The sequence below is a fragment of the Trichoplusia ni genome, chromosome 10 (assembly GCF_003590095.1).
Source record: "Trichoplusia ni isolate ovarian cell line Hi5 chromosome 10, tn1, whole genome shotgun sequence".
NCBI lineage: Eukaryota > Metazoa > Arthropoda > Insecta > Lepidoptera > Noctuidae > Trichoplusia > Trichoplusia ni.
Genome location: NC_039487.1, coordinates 6341448 through 6358360, shown reverse-complemented (window position 1 = coordinate 6358360; position 16913 = coordinate 6341448). Strand labels below are relative to the sequence as shown.

The 16913-nt window shown below is 35.0% G+C and overlaps 1 protein-coding gene across 3 annotated transcripts in view; it reads right to left on the bottom strand.

Moving 5' to 3' along the window:
* LOC113497922 (dihydropyrimidinase) overlaps positions 1-16913 on the bottom strand; it is a 62632-nt gene that overhangs the window by 9845 nt on the left and 35874 nt on the right. For all 3 annotated transcript variants that reach the window (XM_026877728.1, XM_026877729.1, XM_026877727.1), the window contains exons 3-5: positions 2013-2197; positions 1532-1608; positions 763-963 (exon numbers count right to left, since the gene is read on the bottom strand). In XM_026877728.1, coding sequence (XP_026733529.1) covers positions 763-963; positions 1532-1608; positions 2013-2197 — 463 coding nt within the window. The remainder of the gene's footprint in view (positions 1-762; positions 964-1531; positions 1609-2012; positions 2198-16913) is intronic.

Here is a 16913-nt window from a genome sequence, read left to right as displayed (position 1 = left end):
CAGAATTTGTCGCACTGGGCCATCGCCTCATCACGCCCCCCCCCCCTAACGCCGGCATTGGTTATCCTAAAATTATTTTGTTTGATAAGCGTAGTTATATAAATAACTAAACCACTGACATATAAAAGTAGTGTCTTTGACTTGGTAATCTTCGCGTATCTGGTATCTATTCGCGTTTTATTATAAACTGAGTTTTTAGACTCGACAAGATGAAATTACCATTTAGACTACCTAAACAAATTATTTACGTACAATCGTTACAGGTAGTCAGAAGCTGGAAAATCCGGCAGCCTGTCTTACACTAAGGGATATCGTGTTGTCCAGGTAACCAGATTGAGGAGGTTAGATAGGCAGTTGCTCCATGTAAAACACTAGAACTTAGCAGCATCCGGTTAGACTAAAAGCCAACCGCAGGATATCATTGGCGTTTCATTTAAAGTTATCAGTCAATATGTTACTACCAGGCTGCTTTATAGGGATACTATACACGGTGATTTTTTAGTCGTCTTACAAAAGTTGCCCAGTTCATGTATCCGACGTAAAATACCCATAGGCGTGATTATTATTTTTTTATCATCAACTAAGATAATAAGTACGAAGAAAAATTAAACAAGAGAAATCTGAAATATACTCTTAAAAATGATAAAAACGCCGCCGCCCGCACCCCTCACCATTGTTACAAGGCTCGGACTATACGATCTATACTATCTACTATCGATATATACTATCTTAATATTACCAATGTAGGTTTTCCAGCAATACCTGTGGCAAAGCCCTGAGTTCCGCACAAGTCTCGATGGCGCAGTACAGATCGTAGTCGTCCAGCATCCAGGCATCCTTGTAAGCCATGAACATCTTGAAGGAGTTGATTCCGTACTGCTCGGTGGTCAGCTGTTGCATCTCCTTGCGCACTTGAGGAGACCACCAGGTGACGCCAACGTGGAGGCCGTAGTCACAGCATACCTTGGGGACGAATTTGTAATATTAATTTTATTTTTAGTAGGACTTTTTATAATAAGTAAGAAAGAGGACGTACAAAGGAAACGATGGATGGATTGAATAAAGGAAGATATATAGGTGAGATGACGTCAGGTAGAAAGGTGTGGAAGAAGAAGATATGTTGCACCGACTCTAAATAATATTTGGGATCAGGGCAAGAAATGATGATGGAGTGTATACATGCATTCGTGCATTTCCCGCAATTATTTTATTTCATTATTTTAAGAATTTAAAATCGTGCTTAAATAGTCCTTTAAGTTAACTTTTAAGCTGCGACAGTTCAACAGTTTTTTAATAGGTTCAGAAACTTTTGACCATCATTATTTTGGTTAGAGCCTTTTCTTTCCAATCCTCTTATTTATTTTAACATCATGAGAGTCAAAAATAGTTTAATACTGCAAGTTGCATTACAATTCGTTTCGTGTTTAATTAGGTTCCAGTAACTCTCCCAAATTAAAAACACGGCTAAATGAAAAACTATTTAAATTTGGTACAAAACAAAAAAAAGACATTAAAGAGATCATGATGTTACCTTGCCATCAGCCTTTTCTCTCCAGTTTGCGTAAGCCTCCAATAAAGACTGACCCTTCTGGGGCAACACGAAGTCAACTGGAAATAATAAAAAAACGTTTAAACATAATGAATTAATAGAAATCTTGCTCATTAAGTTTGTTATAACACCTTGATACCGCATACGTAATAATATTTACTATTAACTACTAATATTGTCGTAACGTAAACGTGCAGAACCCATATGTCGATATAAGTACGAAACTTGCATTACAAACAGTATTCTGTGTGTGGCCAAACCCAAGCCGTTGGTCGTCATTTAGACAGACGCAATTACGCATATAATTAAACGTAGATAAAGACGCCTTAAATAACTTCTGAATTTATTCAGATTTAGGTATATAAAATATTCATTTAATTGGTAGTCAACTACAAAGATAATTATACAAGGGACGAGCGTGCCTTTGAATTAAAAACATATTTATTTCATTAAAATTACTTACTGACACACGTCGTGCCTCCAGCCACCGCCGCTCTGGTGCCCTTGTAGAAGTCATCAGCTGACTTGGCACCCATCATCTCCAGCTCGAAGTGGGTGTGGGGGTCGATACCACCTGGCATCACCAGCTTGCCGGTAGCGTCGATAGTACGAGTACCACCGGGGATGATGAGGTTCCGTCCCACTTGTCTGAAAAGATAATTTGTAGGGTTTAATAGTTTTAATTGTGGTATTTAGGGTTGTGTATCTGATGGGTAATAGCGGAACCCTATTACTGAGGCTCTTGTTTCTGTTGTTTTGACTAGGTTGTGTCACGGACCGTAATAGAATAATAGATTTATAATTTTACAGATATGTGTTTCTGTTGCTATAAAAACTATAATAATAAAACTAGAAACCGCGGCAAATTCGTCTCATGGAACCCTCAGTTTTGCGTGTCTGACTCGTACCTGGCAGATCTTATAATTGTATTTTACTTCCACTTTTATGAGACAGTTACCGAAATTATTGGATATCTCAAGTACATTGTAATGGAAAACAAATCGGATGTTCACTCAGATAAAATAGTTACGTTTAAAAACGATTTCGAAATTTATTTAGTTTGATACACCGGGATAATAATAGTTGTTTTGTAAATTTCATTATCGTAATTACTGCTAAAACTCTTTTTTTCAGACACTGCTTAATAAGTTATAATTAGCGAACGACAAACATAAACGACTACAATTTGCATATTAAGCTGACACCTAGTGAGTGCTATACGAACTAAACTTACGAAGGTTTCTGATCAACAAATTACTACCTTCATCATCGGAAAGTTCTTAATTAGAAGGATTACATATAAATTCTATAGGTGCTGACCAGACAATTAGCCAATCAGCCCCCTTTCAAGAAAAATCTTGTTTCTCTAGTTAGAGACGTCAATACAAGGCAAGCGTCGCGCGAGATACTTATACAAACCCATGTAACGAAACCATTGCGACTTCTAATTTGACGTGTGCTGCCATCTATTGAGCGCCGGCGAAAACGTTATTTATCTTAATGTTGTTATTTTCGGTATTTTGTGTCGGTTTAGTAAACAATATAATTTGATATAGCTTGAAAAGAAAGAATGGATTTTTATGATACGTTTTAGTTTCTGATTACACAAATATAGTGCTGCCATCTCTTGAGTAGAACGGGGAACTTATGCTGTATTGATTTTTTGTATTGACCTATACTGATTGATTGATGATTTTATGGGATTTATAAATTTATTTATCTAGTGTACTGTTGGAAGTTAAAACATACAAAAAACTTACTAAATTAAGACATTACATTCATTTACAAAAAAATGACGTTACTTTTAACATTAAATATATACGCTGATTTGTATAAGTATTCAAACATTAGTTACACGTTACATAGTATACTTACAAACGTGGAGAGCCCAAAAACATGAAAAATAAACCGATAATTCGAAAGCATGCGAAACATAATTTCCTTCTAAAAATGGCAGAAAAAAAACATTAACAACAAAAAAAACCTTCTTATACCAGTCAAATATTGAAAATTATAAAAAAAAACTATGCATTCCGATGAGTCACGGCACATTACACAGTTATTAAAAAGTGTAAATCTTTATATTAGAGACACAAAGCAATCTAATTTAGTTAGCTAACTAAACTGCGTTAAATAAGGTTAAGAATCTATTGACCTCGTGTTGTAAATTGATGCGGGAACGAATTTAAAGGAATTTGTTTATTAATTTTTCTATCAGAATTATTGATTGATGATTTTATTTAAATTGACGTTTATTGATGAATGTTATTGCTATTGTTTATTAATTTTTATTGTTGAATATTTTATTAGTGAAACTTCGAAGTAAACGCTTTCTAATATACGTCTTATTAATTAATTTAACGACAAAGTTTTATTTGTTACGATAAGGTTCCGTTATCAATAAACTTTTCACAAGCAAAGAGTAAAATTAAATAGTATTACTGACGTTCTACTCTCTGTCACCAGGCTGTATCTCATGAACCGTAGATTATTACAGTCACACATTTGTTGATGGACTGAGTTGTTTATCTTTAGCCTGTTTGTACGGAACTCTCTCGTCACAAGTCCGACTCGCATGTGCCCGGTTTTTTTTTCAAGGAAATTTATTTAAAAATCGGTTTGATAGCAATGAAATAGTTTTTAAGACTGATTGTATTGCTCAAGTTTATAGCAGTGGAGACTAACCCTCAGAGCCTGGATCGCCATCGTGATTGGTTGACCACGAATTGGTTGGCCATAAATCCTGAAATTTGACAGCGTTAACAAAACGAATGTTTATTAAGAAAAAAGTAAAACCTTTAAGTTACGTTTGGAATTTTTAAAAATATAATGCCATTTAAAATTACGCTTATCACCGTTTAATTTTTAGTTATACCTCTTGTCTATGAAAAGGGTCAGCTAAAAGATATATTTTCCACTTCCAGATATTTATAAACAGAAAACAAATTAGTATTCTGCACTGTAACTCATTGCGCAATCTAATATGTAAATAAATCAAGTATATATCAGTATATGTATACATTATGTAACAAATTAAGATAGCTAGGCCCAATATGGTGTGTCGCGGATGCCGGCTCGTTACCACTTTAGTTGTTTCCGGCGTGCGCACACGCATTTGAATGTAGCCAATGGAACGCGTTTGCGTTCACAATTCGAACGTTTGAATTTGACACTTCCTTAACGGCTTTTTTTTTCATAATGGCGGATAGTTATTTGCAAATTTGATTAATGAAGTTCAGTTGAAAATAACTGGCTTAATTTCTCTTAGTCGTAGTCTCGGCTTTTTTACTGATATTTTCCCGAAAATAAGACATTTTTGTCTCTAATAGTTAATTACATTTATTACGTTTCAAATGTCAAGTTATGTGGACCGTTTTAGTAGTAAACTGACGTTTAGTTTGAAGGTCCTTCTAACGGTTACAACAGTCACGTCACGTTTGATACAAACATGTTTACACGTGTCTTTTAGAGCTTATCAAAGACAGATTTAAACGGATATAGTTCGCTGCCCTTAAATCATCAAGCTAAATTGCGAAATAAATATGAATTAACAAAATTTCAAATTATAATAAAGATACCTACTTTTCCTTACAGCAACAATTATTAGACAGTTAGTTTCTATACATATCTACAAAAGATATACAAAATTGGATCTTTTAAAACTTCAAAGAGTTTTTTTTATTGGAAATGGTTCAAGGATGAAATACTGTTACCTGCCAGCATCGCCATGATATACGAGAGCTTCGATAAACCAAAACCAATTTCATAGACCATTAGTCATGTTCTAATTTAAAGTTCCAGATAAAAATATATATGGAAGATATTTCAAAGTTTTTTTGTTTGGTTTGTCAAGTGTTCAAATGGCTTTCAAGTTCTACCAATAAGACGTCTTGTAATCTTCTATGGTAAATCTATTTGCATCGTCTTTGTATGTTTGTTAATTGTTTACGCTCAAACGGCTGAACCGATTTTGACGATATGGAGTATGGATATAGCTGAAACATTATATTAACACCTAGGCTAGTTTGATTGATAAAATTAATTCTAGAATTGTTTTGAACGAAATTCTCTGACTATAGAAATTATTTGTGTTCTTAAGTCGTTCGATAGTCTTAAAATAATTAATTTTTGAGTCAATGTGTACAATATACAAAGGCACATTTTCAACTACTTAGATTTATATTTTCATTGCCGATAACTGAATAAACTGTATCCAAAATATTATTGTAACAACTGCTAGTCTAAGTTATTGTAAACCAACAGTGGAGTGTTTTTGCTATAATAAGGCATTGTACACATTCTTAATTGAACTACTTTGAATGGTGTGTGGATAATGTTTATAAATTAATACAGGTCAATAATTAATTATCGACAAAGTCTTATAGTGTTAACTGAATTGTTTTGAATATTGTCACAATATTGATATTTGGTTGTACGTAGCAAGGCTACAACTACACAAGTCGTTCGATCATAAGTTAAGTTGCGTTTGATATGGTCGAGCCGTGGATGAGTGATCCTTGTCATAATGATATCCTTCGTGTTTCGAAGGCACGTTACATTGTGGGTCCCGACTCCCGGCTGTTATTTAGACACCTTTGACAGTCGTTACGGGTATTGAGAAACTCGAAAGTTTTACAGCCAGTCTGATGAAGCGGTATCATGTTGCACATTTAACTGGGTTGAGGAGGTCAGATAAGCAGTCGCTCCTAGTCAAACCGTTGGACACGAAGCTGACCCCAACAAAGCTGGGAAAAGGCTAGGTGATGGTGATGATGACTACACTGCGTATTAATATACCTCTACGTAATTACAAGATGCAGATGCGCCTATCTTGCAAATTGTACACCGCAACGTACGAAAAATATTTTTCAGCCTTTTTGCTCAATCGCTGTAGGCTAGAAAAGGGTGGGTCTTTTCTGAAACCAAGCTTATACTTTCTAAAGCGGTCTCGTGCGTCTCGTAGCACAAAGGCGACGTTGACGAAGGATTTTTTTTGCATGAAAACTGACACAGTAGAAAATATCTCACGGGAATATTGTTTTTACCTTAATTTTATGGCAATTAAAAAACTTTCATTTGTTTTATGTACTTTGCGATGTACGACTGTATGTTCAACGAAGTAGGCATGTTCTTTGTCTATTTGGGACAGTTTTCACTTCACAATGCATAAAGGCCTTATAAATTAAAAAAATGAATTTTAATAATTGTGGACCAAAAGCAAGAGATGATTATTGGATTATTATGCAATATTCGAAATTGTACACTGAGACACAAGGATGCATTTTGTCTGTCTGTAGTATGTCTGAAAATGGAAAGAGATCCATTGTGTGCTTCAGAATGCAAAATGCGATATTCCACTCATCAGTTAAAGACATAAGGATGTTTTTTGTTTGTCGTATCGTCAAGAGATAGTATTGTTAAGATGAAATTGAGTTGTTTCATGTTTGTTTGAGATTTGCAACCGCTGGCATGGTTTCATATTTACAAATATTGCAAACACACATACATGCACACGTGACGTAAGTTAAAGAGGACTGTTTATTTAAAAAAGTGAATTTTGTTTGATCGTCTTGAGATGTGAAAGATTTGTTCTTGGGAAGGTAAACTGTTTTTGCATTCTTGTCATCTTTTGTAGTTGTTTTGAAGCAAGCCGTAATGTATGTCTACTTTTAAATTTTCTTTTAAATTAGGCCATAGGCATGAGACTTTTTGGTGAATTTCCATTTAAAATATCATAGATTTCAGATGAAGTAACTGACAAACTGACTATTAGTTATGTAGTACTCATTATAAAAACTTTGCTTAGATTGAGACTAGATGGCGCTGAGTGAAAGTTATGAAATTTTTATCACTATTTATGTTACTCCGACATAATATAATCCATGATTTTTTCATAAGTTGTGATTTGTCCTTTGGGTTTTTAGGACGTAGATAACACATATGGAATAAAATTAGTCCCGAAGCTAACCCCCTTCTTTTTAACTGCACTAAAGATATTGATAATATTCATAATATGCGGCATTTTTTAATTCAAAATACCCGTTGATATCAACTTCTATTTCAGACGATGTCCTCTCCAAGTCTTCGTACAACAGTGGGACACTAATAACACGGTATTACTATAGTAAAAAACGGGATAAAGTATAATTTCCGCATCCTATTTTGTAATACATTTCTATTACGTAGTTTCTGTTTACATATATTTAAAGATGCGCACCGGATAAGAGCAATTTAACCAATGAATTACATAAACTGTTGAGTGTTGTCGCAGTAAACTTGTCTACTCGGTCCGGGGTTCAACACCCGGGTGTTGATTGTGACCTTTTCATACGTTTATTTAGATTCAATTGGTTTAGTGGGGAATTGATTGAGTGCGGTCGCAGATTCGTTTTTGATTTTAAAATATTAAAAAGTTCATAATTCTTATTTGTAACTGTGAAAATCGAGTCATGTTCTTTTAGAGTTAAAAACTATCCCTACTCTAGTTTTTAATACAAATTGATTCAACCAAATCTGCTATGTGCAACATATGATATATTATGAACATATGTACTTTACGACATAATGTATGCACTTTATGATATATTATGAAGTTTATGTAGAACAAGAAGCAAAATAAACATTTACCGAACGCAACGATAGGTTGTGGGTGATTCGAAGTTTCATCTCACATGGCCCATAGTACGCAAAAGACGAGATCATGTCTCACCCCATGCTGCTAATACAAATTAGATTTTCATAGCACTGATAGCCTAGTGGTCACACTGCCAAACCCACTGCACACGACATTCCCGTGTTCGATCCCCACATAGGACAAGCATTTACGTGATTCACAAACGCTTTTCCCGAGTCCAATATTCGGAACAAACAAATTGATACGTCCTCGTTTGGAGATTTAAAAAAATTATAGTCTTGAAGAAAGATTAAGCTACAGTTTTAAGTAAAATAATCACTATTCAGCAGTTTCATAGTGTTTACTTCCGTCGCATTCTTATCAGTCAGGGGCATGACATGAATTTCAGCTGCGGCCTTATCAGCTGACTAAAAGAATGCAATATAATCGTACGTGGTTGTGTTTATTGGCCTAGATGTGATGATATAATGTTGTGTTTGAGAACTGTCATTTTTGATAATTAGATAATCACGGTCAATGTGGTCTAGATATTCCACGATCCCACACTTCGCCGTAATTATTATTAGGATTTATTCATAATTCATAGTTATCGTCATTATAAAACCCAATTTATAAATCACAACATAGGTAAAGTGTATAGATCAACTAAGTCATAATAGCTTTGGTGAGGGTAAAATAGTAGTTAAGTTAGTAGTTAGTAACTTCATGAGACGTCAAAGAATATGAGAAAAACAAACCCACATTTAGACTGCCCTTTCAGTATAGATCACCACGGTTCGATCCCAGCGTAGGACAAGCATTCATGTGACCCACAAACACTGGGTGTGTCTGGGTGTATATGCGTATGTGACAGGATTAAGACCCGATTTAAAAAGAGGAAAAACTTTGAAAGAGTGTCACATTATTAGTTGTAATAAATACAGACCAAAAAATACTGTAACAACAAAAACACAACATCAATCAGTCTATATCTCATTATTATGATAACTGACCAATCCCAAATAGGCAAATAGGCACACGACATTCACACGAGTCAGCATAACCTAATTGGATTTGACGTAATTAAGTGAATTAGGCGCGCCTGGTTGACTAATGGTAATAAATAGGTACAGTAAGGTGTGGTTTATAGGTTAGGAAAACTAACTCTACTGTAACAGTTATAATTGAATTTTGGATATAGGTTTAGTTCTCTACACTCTCTTGTCTCTTTCATAAAAGAGGTTTGCCTCAACATGAAGGTTTGATGTTGTTTGAATATTAAGATCTTCTCTTTTCTTGGGCCAGTTACTGAGATATATTGATCGTATCATGTGAGTAGGTATTCTTTATAACGGTGTCAAATGTGGTGAACCTAGAAAACATAATATATCATATTCTACTCCTTTCTCTTCTAGTCCGTGGTAGATATCAAGGTTACTCCAAATCAAAATAAAAAATAGTTTTTATTTTAGGTAAGCCTTTTTTCGTCTCTTTAGAAACTTTAAGAAGACTAACTACGCGTTTCCAAAATATCATTCTTTCACCAGCATTGGAGCAGAAACTGTATTGTAGACCAACCATATTAAACTCCTTAGAATGATTACCAGCCGATTACCAGCAAGTCGACCATCATAATTTAAACAGAACACCACACTCGGAATGCATATCACTAGGCTAGGACCTTTACTCCCAAAAGACTATCCTGATATTGAGCTAACCCGGTAGATGTCTGACGTCACCAAGCACACCGCTAAAGATATGCACCCCATAAGAATTACTCATAGTATTACACAGACTACTCATATCAATAAACTAACAAAAATATAAGAATACATTTAATGAACGAAGCTTTTATTTTGGGGTTTTGCTTTTTATACTCACGATAAAAGAGATGGATGATGTGACAGGTTATAAAAGTGATGTATTGAGTGTTAAAACGGGTAGAAAGGATGAACGGAATAAGAATATTGGATGGGAACGGGAAAGGGGAGCTTAAGTATGGGATTCATTGAATAATTCTGTTACCACTAGACTTAGTGGTAAGACTGCAGGACGGAAAAATCAAGGGTCTTGAGTTGGATGACATGCACCGACTTTTTGCATGTTGGGTGTGTTTGAGACATAAATTTCATAGCTTCGTTGGTTCGGAAGGATGTATAAATGTGGATTCTGAAACTGATCTCTCTCAGGTCGTGTTGCATTGCTGTCCGATTTTACTATAAGCAGAGTAAGAGTAAGGGGTTACGGGTGGAGAGTGCACCTGTGATGGCGGACTCGGTTGTGCACTATAATATGTCTTACGCTGTTAGATAGTGTATGGCGACTTTACTATTTTTGTATTCTTTAGTTTTCATTGTAGATCTTGGCTTACAGGAGTTGCATAACGAGCATGAGTAGCGAGCGTGTCCCAAAAAAGTTCTTCAACGTACCAAACATGCATAAACACGTTTTTAACGTCATGAAAATGTACATTTGCATTGTTTCAAAAGGAAGAAAAACTATAAAACTCTTATACTTTTTGATTGACTTATTGACGTACCTCCTTACGTATCATATCAACAGTATATATATATATATATATATATATATATATATATATATATATATATATATATATATATATATATATATATATATATATATATATATATATATATATACCTTAATTTTATGGCAATTAAAAAACTTTCATTTGTCTTATGTACTTTGCGATGTACGACTGTATGTTCTTATTCGTTGAATATATATATATATATATATATTATTACTATTTTTTTAATTTCTAATGTTTGTTTTTAATTCAATTTTTATCTTAATTGTCATCTTTTGTATGTGTTACCACGTTTTTTTCTTTATTTAAGCTCACAAGCCTTATTAGGCATGATGTGGTCACCTGTAATTAAGGAAGCACAAGAACCCTGTAACTTCTTTTTATCTTGTATAGCATGTAAGGTGTATTCTCGTTTTTCGTCCGTACGTAAAGACGGTACACTCTTAAAATTATCATCTTAAATTGAACCAGAGGCCTTTATAAAGTTTCTTCAACCTAATCAATAGCACATTACAAAAACTTCAAGAAAAAGATAATCGTGATCAGTAAAGTACTAACAGACGAATGACTCAGACGTCCTATAGAGTAAGCCTTGGATAAATGATGGCACCATAATATTTCGTTGATGGATGCGCATGCGCACCCGCATATGTCTTGACGATCTATTATTGTTCATGTTCAGTTAAATTTGTCCCTGTCAACCATATTTGTGTAGCTACGCAGTATATTTATTATGGCAATTGAAAGTTCATCAATAATGTTGGCGTAGTTTTTTTTCGTGTAGATTTTTGCGATGGTCTTGGTTTAACTTGTAATATAACTTTTAAATGTGTGTCCGTCTAGTTCTTGTCATTATAAAGTTTTTTAGATAATTACCACCCATCCCATTCTAACCTATTCCCAATATTCCCCTGTGTTGGGGTCACCGAGCAGTACAGTACCAGAGTTTAATAAGGACCGCCTGACCTCCTCAGCTCAGTTACCAGGGCAACACGAACCCCCTTAGACTGGTTGTAGGGGAAACCACAAATTTAACGTGCCTTGCGAAACAGGAGGTAGACGCTATGACACAATGGTCACCCATTAACGGACCGAACATATCAAGTGTACTTTTTTATATATCAGCATGCATCGTCATTATTAATATTGTTTTATTTGAGTGTCCTTGTATACAGCGCTAATGATGGCACATAATAGTAAAATAATCCTCTTGAATCATTAATCATAGTAGTTCATGATTATTTTAATTGATGTACGCCAGTCCGACAGTATGAATGAGGTAATCGTCTTATGGAAACAATCATTGGTTTAGAGATCATAAATAGTTAGATATGAACTTTGCAGTTTCCGTTATCTGTCTAGACTTTTAATTTTATTTGTGTTGACACTCGCTTTCTCCTTTGTCAGACACATTAATAGATGTATTCCTATAAAATATTGTTCATATCATCAAATGATTGTATAAAATGTTAAACTTAGTTATTAACGTAAAGCATTATCTCAAAAACTATCAACCATTATTCAGCAGAAAGCTTTCAATTTTCACCACAACAAACTTTTCATATTACAGAGTTTTATCACTGCAAACTGCCTGCACTAGCTCTAGAACCAACACCACTGCAGCGGTGTAAGCGAGACGGCACTATACACTGCGTATAGCTCCATCTCTCTCACACGATTACAGCAGATACTTTACGAGCTATTTTCCCCTATTTTTCCACCACGGCAAGGCACGTATTATCTGCATTAGTCTGCAGTATGTCTGCGACATGGGATGTATAAATCAAGCGACTTGGCAGGCTAACTGTGTATCACAGCAAGATCTTATCGTAGGATCTAATTCTGCAGGCTAGACTGGATGATAGATTTTAAAGCTGGATAGAAGAGATTTTTTGTCTGTAATTGAGAAAAATTTTTTTGGAGCATTCTGAGATACAATGGGGGAACATTTGAAAAACCATATTTAGATGAGTTCTTGATGTTTTCTTCTATACTAATATATAAAGCTGAAGAGTTTGTTTGTTTGTTTGAACGCTAATCTCAGGAACTACTGGTTGGATTTGAAAAAATCTTTTTGTGTTGAATAGACCCAGTGGCGTGCACAGATATTTTAGTCAGGGTAGGCAAAAAGAAACGCCCAAGTGCGATTCTGATTCGCGACTCTGACAGTTGGTACAAAATGTAAAAAAAGGTTACCCATCAAATTCACGACCGTAACAAATGATGCTTAACCTCGATTTCTCGGTGATCTATGAAACTGTTTACTGTCTAAATAACTATCAACGTTCATGCCTACAGCCGAAAGACAAACGGACAGAAGGTTAGCCGGATTTAATATGTTGTGCGGTAAACTTTGTAGTTACCTACCTAGTGTACCTAGCCAACGTATTTGAATATTAAACTTTTACAGCTATCTTTTCGTCAGATCATTTATCATTGAATCGCAGGTAGTCAATAACGTATACATTTCTTTAAACTTTCTTCTATTGACAACATACCTATCGTAATAAAGTAACCACGTACGTAAACACGAAAATAACCTTTTCGTTGAAGTAGGTACCAAGCGGGAATCTTACCAATAAATCGTGTCAAAGGTACTAAATAGATATATTTCTGTATTTTTTTGTAAATAAGTTTAGATAAGTGAAGTAAATCTAAGTATAGTTTAAAATAAATGGACAGGGAAACAGAACAAGCGATTTCTCTGTATCTACGAGCAACTCGTTAGATTTAAATCATTATGTTTTCTACGTATTGTTTTGAACGATTGACTCACCTTTCTTAATTTATTAGATGTCTTGCGTAGTTTTATCTATTTCAAACACTTGTTTTTATCACAGAAAAATAGTTTTAAAATCGCACTTTTTGTGTTATGAGCACACGCCGTTTGAAAGTTCACAATTATTAATCAATTTTTCACTCTTTTATCGACTTACATCAAATAACTTAAAAACCAACGACCCAGAAAAGAATTATGACAAATGAAAACAAAAATGCATCGAAAAATATTGCGGCTCACTCTACGATAATCACTGTCAAAACATAACCACAGATAACCGCTCATGTCATCCGCTGTCTTTGTCGTGCAAAGGCAGTGTCTATTTTATCACACACACTAACAAAACGCAGACTATTTTGACATTGTGTGACAAATATGTATAGGAAAACAGACATAGACACATTGTCATGACTACGAGTCTGTCACACGCACACATGCTTAAAGTACCTACGTCACTGAGACATCGAGTTGAAGTGTCTTTCCAACGGGAAAACGGTGCCAGCGGTGGCGCACTTCGGCAAAAAAGTGTACTAATTTTGAAATATTGATAATCTTCCCTTGATAGATTATGTTACAACGTGTAATAGATAGATGGCGCTGATACGTGTTTTACGAATATTTTTTATTTTATGGATAGTAATTATGTACCTATAATATCTGAATTTCTCAGGGTAGGCAGTGTCTTTTTGTCTCTATGGACTGCACGCCACTGAATAGACCATTTATCAAGGAAGGCTATAGGCTATATAACATCACGCTGCGACTAATAGAAGCGAAGATATAATGGAAAATGTGGAAAAGACGGGGAAAATTCTAACCACGTGGACGAAGTCGCGGAGATATAACCGGTCTATTTAAAATCAAGTCGTGGTGGCTTTGCTATCCTATGTATGGATTTTAAAAGCACGTATTTCAGGTTAGATCCTAGGGCAGACAAATAACAAATGCGCATTTTTTAGGAAAAACGTTGCGAGGAAACCTGGATTAATATTTCCAAAAACCTGTTCTTTGGATATTTTAGTCCAGCTTTCCTAATCGCCAACCCGCAGCGAGAGCGTGACGTTCAACAATTCATAAACTATCCCTATATATGGAAAAAGGCCCGGGGAAATTATAAGCTGGTATTATATTACTGTAGATATATTATTACAAATCGCTCCCGTCTTTTTTGTTTTTTTTTTTTAAACAAAAATTTTAAACACAATCTCATTAGCTAAAAATTTTAGTTATAATAATTTACCGATAAGCTTTATCAAATATTTTTACAATAGGCACAGCACATGGATGTTTTTAAAAACAAATGCCAACCAACAATGATCAACAAACCTACATGAATCAACAGCTCAAGACCAATAAATAGAAATCTAACGTTATATAATTTGTAACAAAACCTACATGGTCTCAAGTGGGATTTCTCATCTTGCATCGTCAAACGAGAATTACATCACTCCGTAAACATGACAAGTTTATATCTCTAAATGCAGGAGCTAATACATCGTGAAGTTTATTCGGGTACTACTTTATACCCATTAGTATTTACCGGGATTGCTTGGTTTAGGACCCCACCGGAGTCCTTAATCATGAGCTGACGTGGCGGTGGGCTCGCAAGACTCTTGGGAGTGTCTTAAAATAATTAACCAAGCACATATAATTTTGAACATTTGCAAATTCACATTAATCATCATCATATCATATCATGGGACAACTCACACACGGTTATCTGGTCCCAAGCTAAGCAGAGCTTGTGTTATGGTAACCAGACAACTGATAAACTTACTTATATATTTCTAAATACATACATATTATAGATAAATTACACCCAGACACCAGAACAAATGATTATGCTCGTCACACAACATTTGTCCTGGGCGGGAATCGAACCCACGACCTGCGGTATAGCAGTCAGGGTCACTAACCACTAGACCAACATCCCGTCACATTGGTAATTTGACCACGTCTGCTAGCTAGCTACTACCACAACATAGGTAGGTATACATCTTTATGTATACATAAAATAAGAGTGCATGTTTGTAATATTTATATAGCCGTTTTTTATTACATGCATATGAATTATTTACAATAACCCGGTACATACACCAAAATATCATTTGTGCCTGTCTCTGAAATGGTTAGACCGATTTTGATGGGACTTGTATTGGCAGGTACCTGATGTAATAAGGAGGAACTTAGGCTACGTGTTACAAAAAAAACTTTTTTTTTAGATAAATAACGTAATTTTTGTTAAATTCCTCACGGACGAAGTCGGAGGTACAGTATGTCAACAATAAAACAAATACTAATGGCATCGCTATGTAAACAATCTATAAATACATCGTGAACAGATTGCGACCGAGTTACGGAATCGGCTTTTGATGGCTTTTACTTACGCCCACATGGCTTTTCTATTTGAAATCGATGCATTTCCCGTTTTAATATCTATTATTTTATGATCCTAATAAAATTAGGCCGCTTATGGACTTTCACGGAACTATTAAATGAATCCTATTGAGTGACAAGCGTGAAACTGGAATAATTTATGATCGGTAGCTGCAAGCTGTTTTGGGATTGTGTGATAGTCGTTAGATGTATTCTAATATATCATTATAGAGAATCGAATATGTTATTGTTAGTTATAGACGTAAATGAATAGATGAGAGAACTTCATCATCACTAGCCCGGTGTTGCCTCCGGCTGCAAGTGGCACTCTTGTAAAGTCTGATTGATCGTAATTTTAGATAATGAATTTTTATTCCAGGATACCTTTACATTAAAAAAGAAAACTCCAACTGTAAGGAATGTAATTCCTGTGCCGCAATGGGTTTCACAATTTTTCAAGTCACATGCACAAAGGCATCCAGACTCAGGGCAAGCATTCGTGGATCACACAAACGCTAGTCCCACGCAGGGATCGAACCCGCGACACGTTGCGCACAGTGGGTTTGGTTAGACTTCAAGCCGACCCCAACATAGTTGAGGAAAGGATATCATGATTATAACATTCTGATAAACACAAATATGGCGAAATATACAAGGAAGATACGGGTACAATTGTTGTCAATCTAAGAAATGATTGCGAATATGACTGCGTTTTGTAAAGAGCCTTGTTTGCCGCTAGCAGTTTAGATCGCTGTAACGACTAGATTTAAAGAAAATTGTTTTGATATGCTCCATATCGCGTATATAAAAAGCTATTAAATAATGTATTTTCAATTTTTTTTTATGTTTAATCTCTCCCTTTGTCTGTTGTTAAATATTGAAAGTTGAGTCACTATCCGGTTTATTTGAAGTTTTGTCAATTTTGTTGAAATCGACCCAGCCGCTTGAGAGTGAAGATGTAAGCAACATACACACACACATCATTCTCATTCATAATAATATAAGTGTGACTTACTGGTGGCTATGAATAAATAATTCTTTTCAT